The 17,079-nt window shown below is 47.4% G+C and overlaps 1 protein-coding gene across 1 annotated transcript in view; it reads left to right on the top strand.

Moving 5' to 3' along the window:
• Positions 1–17,079, top strand: part of LOC101590098 (BMP-binding endothelial regulator protein) — a 311,194-nt gene that overhangs the window by 1,279 nt on the left and 292,836 nt on the right. The window contains exons 2-3 of the mRNA XM_023721292.1: positions 3–17; positions 712–797. Coding sequence (XP_023577060.1) covers positions 3–17; positions 712–797 — 101 coding nt within the window. The remainder of the gene's footprint in view (positions 1–2; positions 18–711; positions 798–17,079) is intronic.

Consider the following 17,079-nt stretch of genomic DNA (forward strand, 5'->3'; position numbering starts at 1 on the left):
GTCCTCGCTGCTGACAGGTACGGGGACCGAGGGCACGCAGGAGACCAAAGAGGGCGCGGCGGGACCCGGGCCGCGCGGCGCTGGCGCTGAGGCCGCGGTCCCTCTCCCTGCGGCCGAGAGAGTCCCCTGTGACTCATTTCCCGAAGCCTCAGTGCGTCCGCACCCCTCCTGTGGACCGAGGAAGCCGCGACCCCACAGCCCGGCGCCGCGCTCCCCACGCGTGCCGCGTTCCCAAGGCCCCGCGGTGGGCGTAGGCGAGATGCGGACGCGCGGTGTGGACCTGCGCTCGGTACCTTTCAGCAAGTGCCCGTGTGGGCGCGGGGTCCGAGGCAGGGCCTGTGACACACGCGGTGTTTCCGCACAGGGAAACTCTCTCCTGATGGCCGCATCGGAATTTTTTGCGTGTGAGTGTGCTGGTAGCCAGGATGACTTACAAAAGGAGGGGAAACAAGATTAACCATCCAGCGAAACATTCGAATGTGCCTACAGGAACAGCAAACTGAAAATTTTCTTTAAAAGCTTTTAAAATAAAAATATTTGTAATAGATTTGGGGGGATTTGTTTTGGTAAATTTAATGATTTAAAACTCATTAAGCGTTTCTGAAATTTGGCTAGGAGTTTCAAGAAGTTTCTTCTGTGAAACGTGATGATATTGTAGTTAGGTCACCGAGCAAGGTTTTAATTTAAAAATTTTTTTTTCTTTCATTTCAGGGTCTGTTGCAAAATGTGAAAACGAAGGGGAGGAGCTCCAGATCCCGTTCATCACAGACAACCCTTGTATAATGTGTGTGTGCCGGGTGAGTGTGGGGGTGACGCAGGGGTCCACGTGTCCTCAATAAGGTGAAGCCAGGGTCTGGGGCTTAGCTCCGCTGCACACCACCTGCCTGCTGAGCAAAGTCCTGAATTCTATTCCTGATACAAAAAGGGGAGGGGGGTGTCACATTACCAGACAGCTAAAAATTGTTTCTTATCATTCATTTGTACATTGAATTTAGTTGAGTTTCTGAGTTTCATGTGTTCTGACAGTCTTGGTTTCATCAGGTGGAGAATTCTTCTCTTGGACATCATCCTTGTAAGAAAACAAAAACAAAACAAACAAACAAACAACAACAACAAAAAACCCCAAAACAACAACTTAAGATGGACTTTAATGCCATTATTCCAGGGAGGATTACTGCTTTCAGGGTGGGTTCCTGCCAGGCTCTCACTGTCATACTTTCTGCACTGGGTCTGTATTCTGAGCTCTTGGGGAAGAGGGTGAGATAACATTCAGAGGCAGAGGTCGGGGTTAAGGTAGTGACAAGGGGAGAGACATGACTGCCACCGAGGGAAAAGACAAGGACGAACTCTAATATTGGATTTGTGTCCCCAGTTCCATTGTCTTATACCCCAGCCCTTCAGTAAAGTCTTCCTTCATTTCTGATTTGGGATCCTGAGTTGGAAGGGAGGGTTCTACTCCTCCTGGAGCAGGACACTGGGTTGCCAGATGCTTAGTTAACTCAGAGGGTTTGTGGCAAGCCATTCTGATTAATAGTTAATAAATAACCACTATGGGGATATTTAATTATAGGAATAAGAGTTTCTGGGTTGAAATATAGATTCAGAGAGCAGCAGGGTGTTTTATATGTCAGTCTTTTTTGGCAAACTTTGAAAAACTACACGTTGGAAATGCATCAGAGCAGTCAAATGGAAAACCTCAAGTGATAGATGATCACCTGTCACCAGATAGATCAATATGCCCTGTGGAACTAGAGAGGGAATCCATCTCTACTGGGCAAAGCCAGGCCATCCAGGTTTATCTTCACAATAAGAGAGGAGGTCAGTGCTGGGAAATGGTACCTGGGGTAGGTGCCTGAGATGAGTGCCTAAATCCAATGGGTTTCAGGTTCTGAAGACTAAGGAAATCAAAGTAAAGCTACATTTACTGAGCTGGTAAATACTGTTGCCCAGCAAGAATTACTGAGAGAGGGAAGCTTTTCAAATTTTGTGTTTATGAACTGCTATGTTAATAATCTTTGCTAAAGAACTGTTTAGTGTTTCAGTGTTTACTCAGTTGTAGGATTGCAAATTCAGTGTGTCTGTAATCTCCTTTTGTCCTTTCTCTTGCCTGTATAATATGAGCATACCATTCCATGTTATTCTCTTAAAATTTTTACTGGAGGGCTGGTGAGATGGCTCAGTGGTCTAAAGCACCTACTTAGAAGAAGCTTAGCAAGGCCCAGGGACCACGGTTCAATCCCCCAGCACCACACGCCAGCCAGCCCCGCCCCCTGGTGGGCTGAGCTGGCCACACACACACACACACATAAATAAATAATATTAAAAAAAATTATTTTTTACTGGAAATTATTCTGACCAAGTAATATTTAAATGTGCTGAGAGCACATGTGAAAATATTAACTTTCTCCTTTTATAACTGTGTGTAGTTTGGATTTTGCATTATGTTCCCAAGTAACATTATGAAAACTCCCTACACAGCACTCTACTTTTTTGATACTCCTAGCCAGGTGGAAAATAGTGCCTTTGTTTGGATGTGGAGACTTATTAATAAGAAAGTAGATTTTAGAATCCTGCAATCTGGAAGGCAAAGCAGGAGTGTGGAAAGATTCGTATTATGGAATTCAAATGAGAATGATACTTATTTCAGAAAAATATTAATTACATTTGTGAGAGTAGTAGGTTCTTTATGTCTTAAAATTTTTTCCTGTACTGAGGATTGAACCTAGGGCCTTTGCACTGAACCACCTCTTTCTTTTTAAATTTTGAAACAAGTTTTTTTTTTTTTTTTTTTTTTTTTTTTTTTTTTTTTGTGGAACCAGGGATTGAACTCAGGCCCTTGCGCTTGCCAGGGAAGTGCTTATTCTACTGAACCATCTCCCCAGCCCGTTGAAACAAGGTTTGATAAATTGCTGGTATCCCAGGGTTAGGCTTGACTGTGAGAGATCCTTCTGCTTCAGCCTTCCAGAGTGCTGAGATCAAGGCACCATGCCTGGTTGTGTATCTTTAACATTTGGAGGCTTCTGGCTTGGGTAAGCACTGGCTATCAGAAGTCCCTTCTGGGGACCCTGGTAGCAGGACTCAGCTGTTACTCGGGAGGCCCTGACAGCACCTTCCTTAGCTCAGTGATGGGTCACTGTGACCTGGGTGGGACTGAAGGAGACAGCTGCACAGGGCCAGCTCTGCACGGCCCTCATGGATCCCCAGGCTCCTGTTGCAAGTTGGTAGAGCGGAGTGAGAGTGGAAGCATGGCCATCATCCTGTGGCCTCACTAGGGCCCATGAAGTTCAGCTCCCACCCACTGGCTGGAGGCTGCTTGGCACCTTCTGCACACAGGAATATTCAGCCATCTGACAACATTAGCAAGCAAATGTACGGAGCACTTTTTACCTGTCAGCCTCTCACCAAATCCTGCATTCTTTCCTTCATCCTTGGAGTAACCTGGGTCTGCTCAAAAATTGAGGAAAGTGGGATGCATGAGATTAAGTGGCCCGTGACGGTCATATTCTAGACAATTTGTTTGCTTGTAGACTGAATAGGATTTTATTCACTAACATAGCAGAGCTGACCCTTGGTCCGGGCTTGTCTGTCTTTACAAGAGCACTTGCCTGTCTGTAGCCACGAGAAATAGGCTGCTTGATAAACATGAGGGAAAACAGGGAGAAACAGAAAGACCATCAGCATCATTTTCCTTTTCGTTGTTCTTTGAGTTATTCTTTTTTCCATCGAGTCTTTTAGACTGTTTTAGACATCACAGTCTGTGATTTCAGGTGACCTGCTCTTGAGCTAGGTTGATCTGTGTATATCCAGGAGGACAAATAGTGTCAACAGAGCTCTGGATCAAGAAATAGTAACTTGTAGTTTGTGTTTCTTCTGCTTTTTGTCAAAATATACCTAAGGCTAGGCCTAAGCTCATATCTTATTTCATAGCATGTTACTAATAAAACCCACAAATCTCACCTCAGAGTGTGGTTAAAAAAAGATGTGAAATAATGTTTCAGCTGGGGGGAATTCGGTGGCACAGAGTCCTGCGTATAATTACAGCGTCAACTCTTGGAAAAGCCCACAAAATCAGCATGGCCTGATTTAAACTTTGAAGCTCCAGGACATTTTAAGGTGGATTAAGCTCATTTTGGTGGAGTTCATAGGGATGACAGTGTGTGGTGGCCACAGGAAGCAGAACTGAAGACTTTCATTACATCTGTCATCATCTGTGTAGACCGAGTGTGTGCCAGAACCCAGTTGTGGTCCAAGTATAAGCTGGTTGTCAGCTGGCATGGTGACTGCTTTCAAGTAAGTGGGGCTTGAATCCTTGGCCCATCTGCCGGGGTGGTGGCCCAGGTTCTCAGAGCTATCCTTCAGTGTTTGCAGTTGGGTAAGATGTGTTTGTTCTCACCACTTTTCCCACCTTGCAAAGCGATCACTTCCGGAGCTGAAGGAGAGAACCTCAGACCTGTTACTGCTCTGTTTGATTGTTTTCCCTTCTTGTTAGAATGTTTTTTTTCTGATAATGCCCAGGAAAGCATATCATTGCCTGCTTAGGACCATTCAGTCCCCAGAAAATGATTCTGCAGCGTGCATCAGAACCCCAGACACCCCACACTCACTGTGTGCATGGACGGTCCTGGGCTCCTTGGCCCCTTCCACTCCCAGTGATTCAGGAGGAAACAGAGGAAGCCAGTGAGTTAGCCCAGGACTTGAAGCTGAGGAGACCAGAAATGATGCTTGGTTGGCATGTATTTTATTCAGTGAATTGTATTTTCTGAGGCTGAAATTTCCTTAGAATCCAGAGTGTAGCAGTGGACTCTCTGCTGGTAGAAAGCCATATGGCATTAGTGTTACAGGAACCAGGGCTCCGTCTTCTCAAGGCCAATCAAATAGTGAACACAGAGCTCACCTCAATGCTGTCTCCCTTCTTCACTGCAAAGGTCCTTCAGTGAGAAGTGGCTACCAGCACCTCAGCCTCTTTATCTCCAGGAAATGCTCCCCTGCTCCAATGTTAACATTACCTGGCTACAGGATGGTCATCAGTGGTCTGAGCAGTCCTGCATGCGTTTGAGGATGAGGAGAGATCAGATCACCTGGGATTGGAGTCCAGCATGTGCTGCAGGGGAGGGGAAGGAGATGTGTGGGGCCAGCTGTGCTGAGAGAGACACCTCCTGACCGCGGTGTGTGCACTCACCTGGGCGCCAGGACTTTTCCTTCCAGACTGTGAATGCTCACTTGGAAAGTGATCAGATCTACCTGTTTATTATTTAATTATTTTTACTCTCTTTAGAGGGAGGTGTGGCCACTTGTCTTTCTACAGAACAGTTCTGGGGGCCGCATCTAACTCAGGGGCTGTGCAGGCCAGCTTACAGACACCATTTCTGAGCCCGCTGTTCTCATCGGTGCTTTGTCGAGGCCTACAGAAGCACAGCAACTCTCCTGAGCCTACAGTGACCATGACACAGAACTGGGATATAAGGCCAGTTTATTGTCAGCTAAACCTCGCTGGTTCTGTGGGTCATTTGCTGCTCCAAGCCCATCTACAGATGCTCCCAGAGGCTTCCCAGAGTGGTACCCCCTCCACAGAGCTAAAAGAAACAGCAGTTTCTTTTGGGGTACAGAGTCATTCTGACCTTGTAGCACAGCTGGGTTGGAATCTGGAGAGCCCTCCGAGGGAGGTCCCAGCCCCTGACATTTTGTCTGGGAGGTTTGACTCCAACACTGATGGGCCTGTCTCAAGTCCACCCAATGGTGAATTCCAGGCACCTGCCTCAATGTCTTGCTCTGGAGATAAAATGGATGTCACTCTCTGCTGGGGGACACAGATGAGCTGCAACTGATGAGCTTTGGCCTGAGGCTCTGCACAGTAAATGCCCTGTGGAGGGATGCTGTTGTTGATGACAGCTTCAAGTTTTACATTTTTATTTCCTCTGTGTATCAGGGCGCAAACAGTCAAGCTGCGGCAAGGCCCCCTCTGGGCCTGTGCAGGGCTCGGTGAGGCTGCTTCCTCCTTCCTGCAGCCCAGCATGGGCCTTGCTGAACATTTTCCCTGGCTCTCTATGAAATCTGGAGCCAACTTTCCACAGAATAGGGGCCTCCTTTTCTATAGAGCATTGCATCTCTGAGCCCGTGGAGTCACCCTCCCATCTACTTTTATTGGCAAAGAGAGGGGTTGGGACTCAGAGCACTGCAGTTCTAGAAAAACTGCCCAGTGGCCTGGCACCCTGGGGATTTTCCTGGCCGGCCATGTGGATATCACCAACCTCATTCCAGACCAGAGAATATTTTTGCTGCCTCCCTGTTTGCGGCTCCCTTTCTCCAACACACCCCAGGTCCCGTGGCTCTGTCTGGTCTCACTACTCCTGCCTATGGACCTCAGTGGTGACCGTGTTGTAAGCTCCAGGAAGATGGTATCCTAGCCTGGAAAGTGAATATAAGGAAGTCAGGAGAATGGGAAATCAGGGCAGTGGAAAATAAAGCCAGATTCACTGGACAAATAGAGGATAGCAGATTTTCACACCCGTTAGAGTGGCACTTCTGTCCCCTGCGGGTAGACAGAGCCCTTGGGGCTGTAAGAAATCCAAATCTCACTGCCGCTGGTGGCAAAAAGGTCTAGTGTGCTTGTTGAACTTAGTTAAGATCAGCACAGGAGCTGAGTGTGTGTTTTAAGACCTGTTGATTCCCTGATCTCATTCTATGATACACAAGTCCCTGGAGATATGTGTCATAAATTTAGGAACGTTATTCTTTCTTCCTTCTTTCTACCACCAATTCCTGTTTCCATTTCATTGCATTATTTTTAGCTTCCTAAAATGTGTTAGTGTTTGAAGCATTGTGCTTGTTCTCTGGAGCAGAAGAAGGCTAGTATCTGGTTCACTCTACAGCAGGGCTGGGGAGGACACATTTCAATGATGCTCTCCAGGAGCCACTGAAAGACTGGGTGATGGCTTGAACTAGGTGCAGGGGGCGTTGGAGGCTGCGATAGATGCAGCCTTGGTGGGAGGAGAGGAGCCCATCAGAGAGAGTGATGGGCAGACAGGAGCATGCCTGCTGGGGTTGCCCAGGGCAGGGTCCTGTGTACCCACAGCCCTGCTGTCACAGGAGACAGATACCAGGCTGGGCAGCACAGGTGTGATGATGAGGGTCACTGCATTCTCATCATGGTGGCCCTCCTGCGAAGCCACAAAGCAGAGTTGGGGGTGCTCTACAGAGCCTCCAGGAGCGGTGGTGGGTACTCAGGGCTCAGGGGCTGGTGTTATTGTGGCAGACTGCAGGTCGCATGTGCCCAGGTGACAGTGGTTAGCCAGCCTCAGGGTGGGCCGTGGGGCAGAGGGAAGGCAGTGGAGAAACTGCTCTAACCCATCTTCAAATTTCGCTGTCTAGTGCTGGACTGTGTAGATAAGCAGACTTCAAAACAGCACCCAATCACAGTGCCTGGGTGACCCTCAGTGACACTGCTACTTCCTGTCACCCTTCACTTGGCAGAGGAAGTCTGGTAGGAGTGATCTAGTACTAGGCTTGCTCAACTGTAGAACACATTTTATTTTATTTTGTTTTATTTCATTTTATCTCATCTCATTTTATTTTATTTACTGCTGGATATTGAACCCACACAAACACTGAGCTACATCCTCAGCCTTTTCAAAAGCATTTGAATTCTGAGTCAGGACCTTACTGACCTGCCCAACCTGCCTGCAGACTTGCAGTGCTCCTGTTCAGCTTCCCGGTCCTGGTACAGCATGCACCCCCACAGCTGACTACAGATTTGATGTACTGATTAGAAACTGGCTGGCGCACTGTGCACATGAGAGTTGCTCCGCTGAGAGAGGTGTTCAGGGCATAGGTGGGGAGCACCAGCCAAGAAAGTGGATGGCAGAGGTGAGAGAACGGGGTGAGAGGGAGGGGGTCTTGAGAACTACGGCCCTGTTGCAGATGGCATCAGAAGAGAGGATCAGGATGTGGAGGGAGGAAATGGGCCTGCGCACTGAGGGGAGTCGACAGATCCTCCAGGCACAGATGTCGCATCGCCTCTTGGAAATGTGGGTCTTTGTGGAGAATTTAGGACTGGAGTGCCTCAATTTGTTACCTGCATGCACAAGAGCAAATTTCTTTCTTGTTTTTTTTTTTTTTTTTTTCTTTGATGGAACCGGGGATTGAACTCAGGCCCTTGCACTTGCCAGGGAAGTGCTTATTCCACTGAGCCATCTCCCGGCCCACAAGAACAAATTTCACCACTTTGGAGATCATACATTTTTTTGGAAGATACCTCTCTAAGGTCTCAAGTTGTGGGTCCAGAGTTCCCTGGAAAAGAAGTTGTACTGAGGAGAAAGGCAGGGAAGGAGAAATTGATGAAAGTTGGAGAAATAGCTGACAGTTGCAGAGGCAGGCGGGGACCCAAGAGGCGAAGATACTTGAAGAAGATGAAACCTGTGGGGCAGACAGTGTGGAGGAGGATGCCAAGGGACTTTCTCGTCACCTTCCTGGACTGTGTGGGGCTAGGAGTGGTGGTCCTGTCTCCCTCATCTCTGCTGCACATTTCCCGTGAGATTGAATGGACCATCGCTGGATTTGGTGGGACTCCATTTGGCAGGAGTCCCAAACTGAGACTGCTGTAGGGAATTTGTATGTTCAGTGCAAAAGTCACACATTTTCCAAACTTTGATTTTTAAAAGGTCTTAGCAAAAGCACGTACATAAATATCACTTGGCCTTTTCTCCTTTTCATGGATAGAAGTCATATTCTCACTCCAAATGCCCATGGAATGTTTCTGCACTTAAATGCAAAATGGCTCAAGTCACATTGAGACATTTTTTAAATTAGGAATAATTGGGGGCCAGGGAGACGGCTCCGTAGAATAAGCGCTTGCCTGGCAAGCTCAAGGGCCTGAGTTCAATCCCCAGTTTGTCAAAAAAAAAAAAAAAAAAAAAAAAAAAGGAATAATAGCAATAATATATGACTCTGAAGTAACATAAAAACTTACTGTTAGACACTTTCAAGTTCACTCTATTAAATAGTTAATGGTGCTTTAACATATCAGAATACAATTTAGCATCTTAAATGTAAGTCTTCAGGTAAAATGCTTTCACTTTGCATGAAGATTTTCATGCCCATTGTGTCAGGGAAGGACTGCTGAGGATGGGATCCATGTCTGGAGTTAGGAGTCTAAGTTTCCCTGGCTTCTCGGCAGCCACACATCCCTGAGAGGCTCTTGCTGTCTCTGAGCCTCGCTCTGAGTCCTGAGTGGGTCCCCATGGTGTGAACCCACCTGCTTCCCAAGTGCTGGGTGTCACAGGAACTGAGGGAAGGCTCAGGGTCAGATATGCTGATGTTTGCCAAAGCCGTTTGGGAAGTGTCCAAGAAACAGCCACGGAGGGCAGGAAGTTGCACAGAAAAAGGTGAAGTACATTCCTGCAGACCCTGCGACACCATCGCCCTCCTCACTCAAGTCCTTCGTGTGCCGTAGCACCATGTCTGCCTATAACCTCTGCAACCCTCCTGTGCAGACCAGCGCTAGATGCCTTGTGATACTTAACACAGAGCAATTCCCTTGTGAAGGTGTTATGTTGTATTGTTTAGGGAGTAATAACATGGGAAAAATGTTGGCACATTTAGTACAAATACAGGTTTACCCCCTAATATCTTCAGTCCATGGTTGGTTAAGTCTCCAGATGTAGGAACTGTGCATATGGAGGGCTGACTGCAAACACCAAATCCCAGTTTTGAGTATCTGATGGAGAGGAAGCTTTCTTTAGGAATAATAGCATAATTCTCACCTCTCACCCTGATTGGCTGTCTGGCTTTGGGTGAGCCGCTAAATATTTCTTTTTTAAAAAATTAATTTTATTGAGAAAGAAATAGCAAAGAGACAGTTTCAAAACAGGTTAGTAGGACAGTTACAATAATTAATACATTGCATATTGTTGTGCTGCTGAATATTTCTGCATCTTACCATCTCTATCAGGGGAGAACTGTGAGTTATAACAGGTAAGAATTTCCAAACAGGAAACAAAGGAAACACTTCAGAATTGCTAGATGCTGCTTCTGTGTAAATGCCATGGGATTATTGCCCGAGAAGCCCTGTGATTACAAGGATTGTTTCAATTTCTTATCTTTCCCTGGGAGATGGGTTTACTTGGAATTTCTCTTGGGAGGCAGTAGAAGCAGCAGAAGACCTGCTGTCCTGTGCAGGGGTGGAAACCCTGGTGCATCTGTGGCTGAGCAAGGTTGGTTGCTCACTTATTTCCACTTTCTTGGCTTCACTTGTTCAGTCTGTGTCCATCCATGGACCACTCAACGGTGCTGCCTCTTAGGGCAGGCTCTGTTGCCTTTGTATGGGCTTTGTCATCAGGTTAGGAAATGGTGGGTAGGAGCAAAAATGGAAAGCTTGTCTTTGAGTCCAGTGCTTCTGAGTCATTGTTTTAAAGAGCAGGACATGGTCCAGTGCCTGCCTCCCAACCAGCCTGGCAGTGGGCTCTGGGTCGTACACAACACGGGTCCAAAGGACCTCCTGGCTAGGCTCAGGTGTATGGGCTTTCGGATTCACTCACTGTACCTTGCTGAGGTGCAACTCCCCTCCTGCTTCTCCTCTGCTGAGTATCCTGCCTTGGAGGCCAATACTCAGGTGCACTCAAGTCTTAACAGTTAAGGTCTTGACTGATGGCCTTGTCATGGCCATCTCTGTGTGTCCCTAAGCGTCAGCGAGAGGTTGATGGCCTTGAGACTTGAGTGGGAGGAGGTTTTTTGGTTTCCTGTTTACAGTTGGGGTTAGCACTTGGGACAGCTCCCTCTGAGAGTGGAACACCATGTTCCAGGACCCAATTCCCAGAGAGCCTGTCTTGGAAAGTCCCCTCCTCTATGTCAGACATACTAGAAGTCATTACAAAAAGAAAAAAATATATATTTATTGCCTTCAGAAAGAATGTGGTTGCATTTGAAAATACTAGGTCATTTGCACCTAAAGATGTAGGAGACACTTCCAGGTCCTTGTCTTGTCCAAGAAGCCAATATTTGTAATCCCAAAGTTACATTATTGGAATCCTATTAAATTGATTCCAATCTACCACTTACAATGCAACCCACGGTGAAAATAAAGACACTAAGTTATATCTTCAATGATTGGGGAGTCAAGGGGCTCTAAGTCCAGCCATGAAGATGGCTTTCTGGAACCAAGAGAGCAACCCAGGGCCTCACCCAGTTTTATTCAATGGGGGAGTGGCTTGAGGATTGACTGAGAATTGTGGGAAAGAGACTACTATGAGCTGAGCTAGGTGGGTGGCCTAAATTTACCTCTGCCATATGCAGAGAGGATATGCAGAGAGAGTAATCTGCATTATATAGTATCTAATGTTTTGGTAAGTCTGGTGCTTCAGCTTTGGTGTAGCCTTTCAAGTCCCAGGAAGTCATGGCCTTTGTCTGGAGGCTTGATCCCATCCCAGCTGGCACTATGGAGCATTAGCTCTACTGTCCTTTCTCAACCCGGCTCACAATAAAGAACAGCGGGTATAGGTTACCAGGGAAACACACACGCCACCTTCAAAGACTATCACCAGCCCCTCAGCTAGACCAATATACATTGCTTAAGGCCAATTGAAGGATAAACAGCAGTCCTTGCCAGCTCTGTACAATAACAATCTGAGGAAATAGGGTCAGGCTCAGTCAAAATGGAGACAGTCGCTCTTCTTTCAAGGAGAGCTGCTCAGGTGGTCCTCCACATAAAGATATATATTTGTCTTGAGACAGGGTCTCAATAGGTAGCTCAGATTGGACTGGACTGCACTGTGTAGCCCATGCTCCATGCTAACCTTCAATTCCTGGTGATCCTCCTGTCTCAGCTTCCTAAGTCCTGGGCTTGTGCCACCATGCCTGGCTTAAAGACCTGCTTCTATCTGTGTAAAGGGAACACTTTCTGGTATCACAAGCTACCTGACTGTTCCAAGCTGAGGTGACAAGGAAGAAGGTCCGAGGACTCTCTCTTCTCTCACTTGTACTTCCCCAAGTGACCAGTGCCTGTAACTGGTGCTCCCCATTCATTTCAGGGAGGCTGACTCGGAAGCCTTGATACAGGCTTCACCATTTACATTGGTTTTGGAAGTTAGCTCCCTTGGCTTCTGGGAGCTGGCTGTGGAAGTTACGTGATTCTCTGCAGGACAAAGGCTGTACTGTGAGTATGTGTGCTGTAGTGTGACTAGCTCTCTGCTGCTCCTGAGTGTTAGCAATGGGTGGTGCCCACTTGCCAGGCCAAAGGAGACATTCACGGATCTGCTAATGCACTGGCAACTCTGAGGTTTCACTACAAGGCAGAGCAGGGAGTGGAGTGAGTGGCATCTCTCTGACCATGACCTGTCCCCCAAATGCCTGGCTTTGATGGACTGTCCATGGCAGGGGACTCGCCCTGAGGTGGCAGATGGTCTAGCAGAGCCTCTTCAAATAGAATGGCAGAGACAACAAAAGCCAGGAAGAGAATGTTCATTACATTTTAACCGACAGAAACACATTTTCTAAATAACTCTTGTATTCATGGTCAAATATATACATGTTGGGCTGGCAGCTTTTTGTGGCTGCTCACACCACAGGCATTGCCGAGCACCTCCCTTTTAGGCCTGCAGTGACTGTGGCCTCTCAGGATGCTGCTGCCTTTGTGGCCAGGCGTAACCTCAGGAAGGCCATTTATCTCCAGGAGAGACCTGCCTGGCCCACAGAAAGGAGGCCTGAGAACCGGAAGACATTCACATGGCAGCGTGCTTTGGTCTCAGGCATTCTGCTTTCCTGAATGTGAGGACCTGAGGGGTGATGTAGACATTTTCCCTCTTGTCCCCATTTTTCCCAGAGCAGTTAGGGCCCTACCACAAACTCAAGTTCTGTCCTTTGTGAAAAGTAGGCCCCTTAGACTTTAGCTGTGACAATTGCCTGTTTTCACAGACCTGGCAAACAGTAGTTGTGGTGCCCAGCATGGCCACCAGAGGTCCCTGGGGAGCACCAGCATGGAAGTCCTTAGCTGGAGAGGTGGCTCTGGAGAACGTGGGGAGGAGCTGCACGGTGGGTGGGCAGGACCTTTCTCTCTCTCCTGGGTGAGCTGGAAGTGTGGGCAGCAGGCCGAGGGGGCTTCCTTTTCTTTGCTGAGTGCCTGCATGTGTAGGGGGGTAGTTGGGATTTGTGAGAAATAGTGACCATTTTTCTATGTCATGTAAGTCACATGTGGGGTGGAGGCAAAGAGAATTGCCTCTTTGTAAGTTTGTGCGTGCCCTGGCCATGTTGCAGAAATCTAGAGCTCATGGATCTTGGTGGGAGGGAAATTGTGGATGTTTGTCTGGTGCTAAGTTCTAGTAACAGCAGTTTCCAGGGGTTCAAGCTAATCTGTATTTTGAATACCTGTAGACTGTTTCAAGGCAGGTATTTATCCCATGTGGTATTTATGATGTCCCCAAGTGAAGAGGCCTTTAGGTCCAGGGTGATTTCCCCTGGGCTTATAATTTAAAATCTGGGAATGTCATAACGTGGTTCACTCTGTGGCTCTCCAACTCCAGGTGCACAGGCTTTAAAGCGCTCTGTGAGAATGGGGTGGCTGAAAGGGAGCAGGGCTCAGCCTGGCGGGCACAGGTGGCAGGGACCCTGCAGGACCCTGGGACTTGATGGCAGGGCCCAAGCGGTGTTGTGATTAATGATCACTGAACCCATCACTTATTTATTGAGCCCTTATGTTAATCTTGTCTCAAGGCACCTCATGATTGCAGGAATATTTAGGAATATTTTTTATTAACAAAAAGATTATGTTGGAGGAAGTTTTGAAGTTAGCTACTTTTTATTGCTTTAGAGTTCTTTGAAACGTGATGAACTTCTGCCAGATATCTGAGGTCGGGCCTGGAAAGCTGGCTTAACCAGAGAAGACAGGGGTTCCCTGCCTGTGCTGCATTTTGTGTGCATGTGCGTGCATATGTGTGTGTGTGTGTGTTTGTGTGTGTATGTGTGTCTGCATTTGATGCAGCATTTGGAAAAGGCTTTCCTAGCAAAATACCCTCTGTCATGGACATCTGCCACAAAAGTATGAGGGCAGTGACTGAGTAGTGTCCTGTGAGGCAGAGAAGAAGCTCTGGCCCCCGGGGCAGATGGTAATGCCCACTCCCTGGCAGCTCCAGCCCTCCTTCCTCATATCCCTCCCCTTGACCTTGGAGGTCATTAACAAGTCAGACACAAGCATCTTGCCATCACTGTCCATCATTCTCCTACCTGGCTCCACCTGGGACCTCTTGCTTTTTAATGAATGTAAGAACCACCAGGCAGGTTGCTGGAATGCACATTTTCATGCCTGTCTCTGGGGACTGCAGCATCTCCCATTTAATAAACACTCCAGGTGACTTTCAGGTAGCAGCTGATTTTTCAAAGACTTTGAAGTTTAATGGAAAGGGAAAGTTGTATAGATATAAGTTTGCATTTTCGAATGTGAGTAGTGGTTAGGTATCTTGGCAGCACTGTTATTGGTACAGAAATTTATGACAGGCCAACTATCACTCCGAAAATATTGTCGTGAAGTGTTCACTTAATCATCTTGCATGCTGGCCTTTATAGAAGTGCTACTTTTTCTTTTCATTTCTCTTGAGTTCCCCCTTATCATCCAGTCAGAATTTCCTACTTGTTCTTTGAAGCCTACATGTGGCTGACTCTAGCCTGCCCCAGACTTTGATTAGTTACTCATGTGGTCACTTCCCCCTCCTGTTTTGTTTCTCCCAGGCAGGAGTAGTGTCACATTCTTCCTGTGCTCACTCACTGCCTCTAGATAATACCTTGCAACTTTAATCCTGGCTGTGTAGTTTTGGAATAAACACTGGGATGGTGACCTGGCCTGTTTTGAATTTCATTTTCCTTAAAGCCACCCTGTGAGAGAGAGTGGCTGTCTCAAGAGCTCTATTTCATAGTTGGGATCGAAAAGGGAAAGAAAGCAAAGATGACAGTTGGAACCTGGGAGGCCTGCTTCATCCTGGTGACCCCACTGGGACCACTTCCCAGCAAAGCTTCCTTACCCCAGGGCCTGAGAAGGCACCCATGCTGAGGGTAGGAGACTGGGAGACAGCTTCCTGGGGGCTGTGCTCTCAGGGGTCTTGAGGTTCAGTTAGGTTGAGTCCAGACTGGCGCCTTTGGGTGGGACAGGCTGTCCACTGATAGGCTGCCAAGCTTTTCATGTGCTGGATTCCCACAGGGACGCTGTGGGACCTGTGGTCCCTGGTGATGGGCAGCAGCTGTAGCCCAAAGCTGGTGTGACGTCTGTTTGTTGCTTTGGCAGTGGGAGCCAACTGGATGGAGCAACTTGACCAAGGAACTAGGCTTTTATGACTGTGGACTGTCAGGGGGCAGAGGGGTCAGCCAGGAGCACCTGGGGGAGCCAGAGGGCAGCTGGAAGGACTGGGGGCCAGGTGCATCGGGAGCTGGAGACAGCACACTCCAGCCCTGAGTCCCCAGAGCTACTTTGAAGGGCTGCTGTCCTCTGTGGGCAGCTGGTGTCCACGCAGTGACTCACATCCCTCTCCAGGATGAGTCCACCCGGGAGCTCTCAGTTCTCTCTGGTCTTGTTTGCACCATCTTTCTGCCCAGACTTTTCTTCCCTGCCCAGTGGAAACTGTGAACTCAGGCTGACAAGATTCTGATCCTATCTTCTGTGCAGTAAAGTTGCCATCCAGTAGCCACACTTTTAATGGGGATCCTCATTGTAAGTGAGTCTGGCATTCCACACCTGTAGGATTTCTACTTTCTCCATCTTTAGTATTGTTACCATGTTATCTTCCTTCTCTGTTTTTTTTTTTTTTTTTTTTTTTTTTTTTTTTTTTTTTTTTGCGGCGTGACTGGAGTTCAGACGCTTGTGCTTGCTAGGGAAGCGCTTATTCCACTGAGCCATCTCCCCAGGCCTCCTTCTCTGTTATTAGCTGGGGTATCCATGATGTCTTCACTCCCCAAGTTTTATGTCTTATTTATTGGTCTTAGTTTTTAATTCTTGGCTTCAGCCCAGTGCTGAAGTGCACTAGCAGACATGACAGTGGGTGTTTGTTCTTCCTGCACAAACCATGGTGGCCGGGGTATGGGTAGAGGGTGCCGTGTGGAGCACACTGATCCTGGGAAAGTGGGATGATCCAGTGGAGGCCACAACAGAGCCTTATTGGGAGAGATGGAAATGGTGAAGGCTGCTGGGGAAGGCTGAAGGCCTGGCTCTGAGCAGAGTCAAGTATCCAGGGGCCTCAGGAATTATTTCTCACTAATGATGACAAGCCCATACAATTCAGCCTGGTGGGAGATTGTCCAGGACAGGCTTTAACAGCCTTGAGCCCTGTGGGAGGACATATGCTGAGAGGATGGAAGGGAATTCTAATCCCCAAAGTGCAACACAGCGTCAGGTTCAGCGTCTAGAGCATCTGTCTCTCACTGACTCTAGAGCAAGTCCCAAGTTTCTTGTGGGGACTTGGTTCCTCGTGGTGCTGCCTGCATCCTTGGGTCCTACTTGCCTTGGTAGGTGACTGTCATGGCCTAGCATTTTTAAAATTAATTTTATTGAGAAACAAATAGCAATGAGACAGTTTCAAAGCTAATTAGTAGGACAGTTTCAATAATTAATACATTGCATATTGTTGTCTTCATAGTGGTTATTCATAGTACAAGATGCAGACATGATATCCTGTCCATAAACACTATTAGTACAGATCTTTCTTCTCATTGAATTAAGGGAAAGTAGCTGTATATCTATCCTAACTATTTTGTATATACAAATACAAAATGGTCCTTCATTTGCATCCCCTTTTTTTGTTTAGGTTTGTCAGAGATGGGTATTCCATTGTCATTGAAATATTGTAGGTGCGTAAAGTCAGCAAAATACTCCAATATAGTTCAGTAGTCCATAATAGTAGTGGATTATCCATAGGACTGGCAATGTCAGAAGTTGTTGACTTGAACCTTTTGCAGCTCAGCATATTAATGTAGCTTTACTTTTTTTTTTGTTCCTCGAATGCCTTCAGGGCACTTTTGGCCAGCGGGAGAGTTGTGAGGTTCAAACTCCAGCATCCTGAGGCTGACAGCTTTGTGGAAGCAGCCACTTAAAGGCCTGAGCTAGGGCCAGGC

This window comes from Octodon degus, unplaced genomic scaffold, assembly GCF_000260255.1.
Source record: "Octodon degus isolate 3935 unplaced genomic scaffold, OctDeg1.0 scaffold00081, whole genome shotgun sequence".
In the NCBI taxonomy this organism is placed as follows: Eukaryota; Metazoa; Chordata; class Mammalia; order Rodentia; family Octodontidae; genus Octodon; species Octodon degus.